The sequence below is a fragment of the Pteropus vampyrus genome, unplaced genomic scaffold, assembly GCF_000151845.1.
Source record: "Pteropus vampyrus isolate Shadow unplaced genomic scaffold, Pvam_2.0 Scaffold326, whole genome shotgun sequence".
Taxonomy (NCBI): Eukaryota; Metazoa; Chordata; class Mammalia; order Chiroptera; family Pteropodidae; genus Pteropus; species Pteropus vampyrus.
In genome coordinates this window covers 2318157-2327101 of record NW_011889107.1, presented here as the reverse complement: position 1 = coordinate 2327101, position 8945 = coordinate 2318157, and the positions used below count along the sequence as shown (strand labels likewise).

The 8945-nt window shown below is 38.9% G+C and overlaps 1 protein-coding gene across 1 annotated transcript in view; it reads left to right on the top strand.

Moving 5' to 3' along the window:
- Positions 1 to 8945, top strand: part of CAP1 (cyclase associated actin cytoskeleton regulatory protein 1) — a 22550-nt gene that overhangs the window by 7145 nt on the left and 6460 nt on the right. The window contains exons 2-6 of the mRNA XM_023522008.1: positions 4149 to 4270; positions 4871 to 4971; positions 6478 to 6555; positions 8336 to 8479; positions 8581 to 8666. Coding sequence (XP_023377776.1) covers positions 4159 to 4270; positions 4871 to 4971; positions 6478 to 6555; positions 8336 to 8479; positions 8581 to 8666 — 521 coding nt within the window. The 5' untranslated portion in view covers positions 4149 to 4158. The remainder of the gene's footprint in view (positions 1 to 4148; positions 4271 to 4870; positions 4972 to 6477; positions 6556 to 8335; positions 8480 to 8580; positions 8667 to 8945) is intronic.

Sequence of the window (8945 nt, the reverse complement as noted above, 5' to 3'; positions counted from 1 at the left end):
GAGGGTCTATATTCTAGCATACAGTGTGCAGTGGTAACATTTTACATTTGAACTGTATTTTAAGGCTCCCAAAGTGACTACTCATCTATAAAATGTACTCCTTTGATCCTTATATCTCTGCGTGCTAGATGAGGATCCATTAAATGACTGCCCTAAAGTTATACAGTAAATATGTGGCAGAGTTGGGACTCAAACCTTAATCTCCTGAATCCTAATTTTATTTAGATTTGTGTAATTAGGAACACCTCTCTTTCTGAAACTTTATAATGAATGCTTAAATAGTTGGGAATCTGTATGTTCATTTATGGACATGTACACATAGTTCTTGGCTCTTGTTATCAGAAATAGCAAAGAACAAGATTAGGCAGCATTTTCCACTCTGGCATTTCTGTACTTGAAGAAAACCCTTGTTTTAAACATTTGCCTTCTAAACATGTGTCATCTAGCCTGAATGTGAAAAAATATTGGCCTCCATGAAGAAAATTGAGAGCTGCTAATAATAATATTACTAAAGACACCATAAAGAGGCTTTGAATCCACAGTGCTGTGCTCAGCAAACACTGGGTGCTGTATGCTCTGATGAACCACATAGTCACTTAATCGCTTGAAAGACATGTGGAGTGGTAGGAAGAGCCTCAGACTAGGATTCAGAAAATTTGTGCTCCAGGCCTAGGGTCTCTACCTGCTGGCTATTTGATATCTGGCAAGCTTTTTAAACTTTCTTTCGACTTTTTCATTCTAAAAATGGAGTTTAGTGTCTTCATAACATAACTCACAGAAGTTTTTTAAGTCTCAAAAGGAGCAATAGATTGGTGCTGTAAAGCACTTAAAGCTAAAAAGGAGTATTATTTTAAATTAATGTTATATAATCTAATAAACAAGCTTATTTTATTTTCCTTATGGTACTTGGTTTAAAGATCTCTATGTCAGTGTGATTTGTGCCCAAGAAAGCAGCATTTATTTGAAAAATGGAAGTGTTTGTAAGATCCTGCAAATAGACAAGCAAAAAAGAAAGAAGTAGAAAAATACACTTCTCCCCAGATTCATCAGAGAGAGGAGATATCCAGGCTTGTGTTGAGGGGAGAGAGGGCTTTACTATTTTTTTTTTTTTTTTTTCAGGAACTCTTACCAACCTACTGTATTTATAGTGCCTACTACATTTATAGTCCTGAAATTACAAAGATACAGTCCCTGCCCTAGGGTGGCTAATTGCCTGTTGACTATTAAGTAAATGATTTAAAATCATAAATGTGTGGTAGAGGAAAGTGCATGACATTGTGAGAGCACATACTGGACATGCTTCTTGGGGAGTGATTCCTTAGCTGAGACTTAATGGAGAAGGGGGCAGATTGAGAAGGACAAGCATACCAAACTGGAAATGCTTTCTGGAGCAGGCAATATTTTAGTTGAGTCTTAAAAGGCATCAGGAGTTCTAAGATGGGACAGATTTGGGAAGAGAAAGCAACCAACCAAAGAGGATAGCATTGTAAAGGCTCAGAAGTGAGAAAAAGCATGATTGTTTCTGGAATGTGCACATAGTCCTGGATTGCTATAGTGTGCTGAGGTAAGGTGTGGCAAGAGATAAAACTGGGGGAGTGTTGAGAGATAAAGCAGGACCAGTTCCAGCCCTTTGGATTTTGTACTATTGTCTGCTTTACATGAGGATGAGGCTCAGGAAGTTTGTTAACACTCATAGTCACAGAGCTAAGGAATGCTATTGTTCAAACCTCCAATCTGTCAGACTTCTATGAAGACCATGCTGTTAACCTAGCAGTTACCAGGTTACTATCTTGGTCAGTCAGGTGATTGATGGTAATACTGGATTACTGAGGTGGTGGAGTGGGAAGATGATGAGTTCTGTTTTGGATATTTCAGTTTGAGTTGCCTTTGAGACATCCAGGTAGACATGGCTAGGTGGAAGCTAGATCTAAAATCCAGAATCCCAGAATGGCCTGAACTGGATGTACTGCTTTGGGAGTTGTTAGTCTATAGTGGTTGTGGTGGTACCACTGGCTGGATGGTACTGTGATATAGTAATGGAAGGCTTGAGAGTGGACATGACCACCTAAAGAATGTGAATATGTGTGCATAGACAATGAGACAAGGTGTGGCTTTTGGTGTCTTCAATTCTGGACATTCTTTTGCTTAACATCTCACATTTCATCCCACCACCACCGACAACAACAACAACAACAACAACAACAAACAACTAGCTACTGTTCTATATTTGGTTAATGGTAGAATGAGGTTAGCTATAAATCATAGCTGTGATGTCCCTTTTCATTCTGCTTAAGTTAGACAGCAGAACTATAGCTTTTGTTTAGCAGTGAAAGCTTACAAGTGAAATAGAAAAAAGGAACCAAATCCCATGAAACTGTATTAAGATGTTAAGATTGGTAAGTGTTCACCAACCCCAGCAATCTTTTGAGATACTTGTACTGTGTTTCCACGTTAACACTGGTCTCAACCTGTAGCACTCATTTTGTATGAAGGAACATGTTTTATAACAGAACTGGTGGTATCTATTAATGGAAGATAGCTTGGGAACTTATTGCATTTGCTGCCTTTTCCCCTGGGATTTATTGAGTGTGGTGAATTATATGTGAGTTTGTCCCGGAACAGTACCCAGAATGGGCAGTAATTCAGGGACTCGGGTGATGGTAGCATAACATAAGGGAGAATATATTGGCTGTTTCTAGTCTGCCTTATTTGTGAGTAGAGCAGAGACTTAGAGGCTGCTGCTACGTCTTCAGGCCAAGGTTTTCTTAGTTTACATTCTCCTTTTTTCCTTTGATTCTCTTTTAAATAACATTCTCTGGCAAGTCACTGGGCCCAGAGAGACAAGAGCCCATACACCGAAAAGAATGGACAGGGATCCTTTATCTTGTGAGCTGCTTATCTCTTCCACAGGGACAACAATGTGTTGAGTTGAGATATGCTGGCATGATGTCATCTTTGCAATGGTCATTTTAAGCAGGTTCAAGGGAGTTGAGTTCATTCTCCTTCAGTTACCTGAACTAATTAATGCTTTGAAATGGTATCTCTCCCAAGTCAAGGCTTTGATTGAAATTTCACTGATTTTTATGAGCTCACTTATGGTCTCAAGCATTTTAAATAGCTATATATCGATAACATTTAATACTTATTTATGTGTATAGAATGGGCAGCTTTCAGAACACTTGTCCCTTTGGAGTTTTGGGATGCTATATTTCAGGTTAACTTCATATATATATATTTACTTATTTAAATTTTTAAAAAATTTTTCGATTACAATTGACATTCAGCTTCATAAGTATTTATTGAATGTCTTCTACCTGTCAGGTAGTGGTCTAGATGGTAGAGTATAATAGGGAACAAAGCAGAGAAGGTCACTGCTCTGGTGAAGCTTACTTTCTTTAGGGTATTAGACACTGAATGAAGCTAGTTCAGATAAATTAGTGAAAGATCTGTAAAAGCTCTTCTGAATGTGTCTGTTCTTCTCTACCGCATATCCAGATCCTTCTCCATCCTTATTTGAAGCCTGGCTCAAATGGCAGCTTCTCTATGCTATCCTTATCTGATCCTTCCAAGCATATGTTCTTCCCCTTTCTGAAATCCTGTATTATCCTATCTTAGATCACCTTATTTTTTTTTTTTCTATTTGTTTTATAGTTGTACATGTCAAGCCCCCTGTATCAGACTAAGATATTGAAGGCATGGCATGCTAAGTATCCTATTTATCTTGGTTTGGGCATTTATATGCAGACAGCAGAATGTTGTAGGAAAGGACACTGAACTTAAGTTTTCTATCTTAAGAGCATGATAATTAATGATCTTTCCATCCCTGAATAGCTGTTGGAAGGCACAAACTAAGATAATATATGTGACTCTACTTTGTAAATTCTAAATTACGATATTTCATGGTATTGTAAATATTCAGTATTTGAATAAGTGAACATTTGCTTTCAGTGAACACCTTCTGTTGGGTAGTTCTCTTGCTTATTGAGGTCTTTATGATTTTGCAAATATGCTAGACTATTTTTCCATCTCATTTTATTATTAAATGATTCTTTCCCTCAGAATTGGCATCTCTTCACTCCCTATTGTCTTCTCTCCTTAGGTACTATGTAATATTAATACAACAAATGACATTTGATCTGTTTCAGCAGGTGGTGCATTATGGCTGACATGCAAAATCTGGTAGAAAGATTGGAGAGAGTAGTGGGCCGCCTGGAGGCAGTATCCCATGCCTCTGACATGCACTGTGGGTACGGAGACCGTGATACAAAAGGTAAGTAATATACATTGAAGACTCAGTGTCTTGGCCTGAAATTTTTCTCTCGCAGTGTATTCTCTCCTTTGGAGCCAGCTTCCCAAAACACTTAATCTAGAAAGTTCATAGCTTGTAATTCGTATTGCTGTGAACAGAGGAAGTGACTTGTGCAAGGAGGCCTGTGGTTAAGTTATTTTAATGCAAGAACTTCCTGCTTGTGTGCTATTTCCTGTTCTTTCTTTAGCAGAATGACGCCAGTACAAGTCAAATGACAAGTGATCATAAAATTTTCTGTCTTCAGATGATTGGCATATTGGTCATTTTGCATATGCACCAATCGAATGTTAGAGCTAAAAGGAACCTTGGGGGATCGTTTTGTTGATTTTCATTTTATAGATAAAGAAAATTAAGCTCAAAGAGGAAAAGGGGCTTAGTCAGGGTTATACAACCAGTTAGTGGTGGTATTGGAACTAGATCCTAGGTTTAGATTTCCTGACCCATGTTCTAGTATTCTGTTTACTGTATAGCCTTGACTCTCCACTTTATATGGAAGTGCTTTTTAACAATTAATCTTTCTGATGCACGACTGATTCTTTGTGGTGTGCCTATCTTCATCAGGAACAGTTCCTTATGTGCAAGCATTTGACTCACTGCTTGCTGGTTCCGTGGCAGAGTACCTGAAGATTAGTAAAGAGATTGGAGGAGATGTGCAGAAACATGTAAGGATGTTTTTCCCTCTTTCTCCCATTTTCTTCAAATCCTTCTTGTCCTTGGTTTAAGAGACTCTTAGCTCCTTTCCAGCTAACTCCTGCCTGGTATTGAGTCCAGGCACTGTAAATGGTTCCTTAGATTTTTCCAGGCCCCTTGCTTTTATCACATATTCTGCGTGGGCTTCTTTTATACAGATAACTTGCTTGGTGCATAAAATGTGGCTTGGTTCCTCTTTGTGGTGAGAACATGCTACCAGTCTCATCCCAGCATGTTATATAATCAAGCCCAGGGTGGCTTATTCAAAAGAGTCATTATCGTGACTTAGCATTTATAAAACTATACTTGATAGCTATTTCTTATGCTAATATGAGTTATTTTCACACTTAGCCCACAGCAAGAATATGAAGTAGGCAATGACAGGTGGTTCCACCCACCTCCCTTCAGATGTGCTGCTGCCTCTCCACCCACTTCCCTTCACGTACTGCCACCCACGTCATCACCACCACCCCACACTCATATACATATTTGGTCTCTCTCTTTGGGCAGAGTCTTCCTGCTAGTTATCGGAGTGATCCTTTGTAAACAGTAACCATGTTTAAGGATCTTGCTGACCCTTCGACAAGGGTGGTTGCCTGATCCTTAGAAGATATATTTTGAGTCTCCTAGATACCATCTGTTGGCAATAGTGTTAGCTCTCGAGTGTGGGACCGAGACTTAAATAGGAGTGTGGGGGTTTGCGTTTTTACTTTATACAGTCTAACATTTGAAAAAAATTTTTAACTTGTATCACTTTTATATTTTAAAAATATACATGCAGAAAAAATAGATTACCTTATTTGAACTTTTGTATTTTATAGCCTCATACTTCTTAAACTTTTTTGACCAGGACCTTCAGTAAGAAAATCCGTATTTATAACTGAGATAAGTTTTACAAAATAATGCTTATACTAGTTGTATTGAACTTTTTAAAAACTTTTTGTTTGGAAGTAATTTCATGCTGATGTACTGCACTCTTTTTTAATTTTCTGTTCTATTTCACTTAATAAAGTGCTGGTTATGGCTCATTAAGTTGATTTGATTAATTACCTGAGAATGGATCATGATTCAACATTTGTTTAATAGCTTTAACCTAATGAAGTGAATACCTTGAGAATTTTAGGCATAAATTTAGGCCTTTGTCTTTTTTCCTATCTTTATTTTTTTGAGAAAAGAGGTTTTCTTTGGTGATGAGGGGCAGGAGTACACTTTATATCCATTGCATGTGCAATTGCTAACTTGACCTCATCTAAGGCTTGCTCTGATTAACCTCATTTCCTAGATACGTATCCCTGATCAGTTCCAGCAGGAACAGTGGTCTCTGTAATTCTACGATCAGTCCTTAGACTCTGGAATGCCTGGGGAAAGTGTGTGGGTTGCTACCACTTGGTTATTTGCTACCACTAGGTTATTCTTTTCAAGACCTCTCCAGTTGTAATGTGTCATCATCGATAGCTGATTCTTTTTCTTTCCGGCAGGCGGAGATGGTCTACAAAGGTCTAAAGTTAGAGCAAGCTCTCTTGGTTACAGCCTCTCAGTGCCAGCAGCCAGCAGCTGTAAGTTCACTACTGGTTGATTTTGTTTTGGTTTGATGCTCAGGACAAGTTGGGAGGTTTCTGCTAGGCTATCACAGTGTGCTAAAATCGACCTACCAGGCTCATGTACAGTCACACCAAGTTCCAGAAGTAGAGTCAGACTTAAAGTGCCATAGGAATATGCCACTGAGTATTTATTGGGCTCTACTGGCCTTTCTTCTGTCATTTTACTTAGGACTGTAATTACTTGTGAGACTGTGCTGCTTCTCTTAATAGAGAAATTGGAGGCTAAATTTGTCACATTGTCCCCTAAGCCCTTTGGGTCACAGAGTGGTTCTTTTGCTTCACTGTGAGTAGGCTTTAACCATGCTGCTGTGGAGATCCTAAAACTTCTAAAGTACTGCTTCTCCCTTCATCCTTCAGTGGTTGAACAAATCTCCCTTTAACTCTACCTCAGAATTTTATGCTGCCAGGGTGTGAAATGAACTAGAGAAAATTTAGATTTTTTTCCCCGAGCACAAGATTTTAGTTTTGTTTCTTTTTTTTGCATTTGGCTTCCCTAGGCAGAAGGGTAATAATAAGATGAGTCTTCCTGCTAATGCTGTATTAAAACCTTTGGACTCTAAGCATGCCTAAATAATGTAAAAATAGCATAAGATGATGTTAAATATATTAGACATCAATTCTTAATCTGTCTTGAATGGTTAAAGCATTTCTTCTAAACCTTTTCCCCAAAACAAATCAAACACCTAAGACACTATTATATTTCCCTTGCTTTAGTCTAGGGATTGGCAAACTATAGCCTGCAAGCCAATTCGGATAGTCTGCCCGCCAAATCTGACCTGCTACCTATTTTGTAAATGAAGGGTGGGTTGGTTGGTTGGTTGGTTGGTTTTGCAGTAAAGCTATGTTCATTCTTTTAAATTTCATCTATTGTTGCTTTATGCACTACAATGGCAGAGTTAAGAAATTGCAACAGAGACTGTATGGTCTTTAGAGCCTGAAATATTTACTCTCTGGCTCTTTACAGAATGTTTGCCGATGCCTGCTTTAGACTGTTTCCATGCTAAGAGCTGAGAATTGAGATGCTCAGGAAACTGAGCTTTGGAGGAAGGATAAAAACACAGAAACAAGATCCATCCCTTTTGCTAAGCTGCCTGTGCTCAGATGCCAAGCCCCCTAATTGCATTCGATTCATCAGATCTCTATTCAGCAGCTGCTGTGTGGTTTGCAATGTGTTGAAGGTTATAAGGATTATAAAATAGGGCTAAGACAAAGCCCTTGTCTTTTAAGAATTAATGAGAAAGAAAAACATTTACTTGGGTCCATTAATAGTTTGAGCCTAGTGTGTGATAATGTGCCACAATTGGTTATGCTGACAATAAATGCTGTAGTGTGGCTGGATTTGGAGGGCTGTTCCTCATGAATTATGAAGAACATTTGGATAAATGGAAAAAGAAGAGCCCATCATGAGTAAAGGCCTAGAAATGAACTAGTATCTCCTATTAGTGGGACAGAAAAGAAACAAGTGGCTGAAATGGTAGAATTTTGTGGTATAGCTGGAGTGTGGGTCCTAATCATGAAGAACCACAAAATCCAGCCTGAGGAGTTGGAATTCTATGAGGAGAGAGATGATGAGCAGCATTTTAGCCATGTGAATCTGTATAAGATGAATACAAAGTTTATTTGGATGCTCATTGCATCCATAAAGAATTCTTGCCTTCAGGATCAGAGTTGACCAACATACAAAGCTTTTTGTGAAAAGACTCTAACTTGAATCTTTTCCTACATCTTTTTCTAGGATAAGCTTTCTGATTTGTTGGCACCCATCTCAGAGCAAATCCAAGAAGTGATAACCTTGCGGGAGAAGAACCGAGGCAGCAAGTTGTTCAATCACCTGTCAGCTGTCAGCGAAAGTATCCAGGCCCTGGGTTGGGTGGCAATGGTGAGCAGCGTATCTTCCATGGGAGGGAAAGGATAGGATGAAAAAGGTAAGGAGATAAGGCTAGAAAGGCTCTTATTCACTGACACCTTCTCTTTCTCTAGGCTCCCAAGCCTGGTCCTTATGTGAAAGAAATGAATGATGCTGCCACATTTTATACAAACAGAGTCCTCAAGGAGTACAGAGATGTGTAAGTCCAGCCATCCCTCAAGGGGTAAAGGGCAAACCCATCTGGATACTTAAGGCTACCCTTGGCTACTGTGTTGGTTCTCTTGTCTCAGGACTGCTTTGTGGAAAGTTTGCTAGATATTGGCTCATAGAAGCTACATTTGCAAGCAGGAAGTGTTTCTGCTTCTGCTTTTTCTACAGGCTTGGTAGAGGCCCATTTAGTATTCTGATGCTTAATCTTCCAGGTTTAGGAAGTTTTGCTGGAGGTAAAATGAACTAATGCCTTTTAATTTGCCTGTTT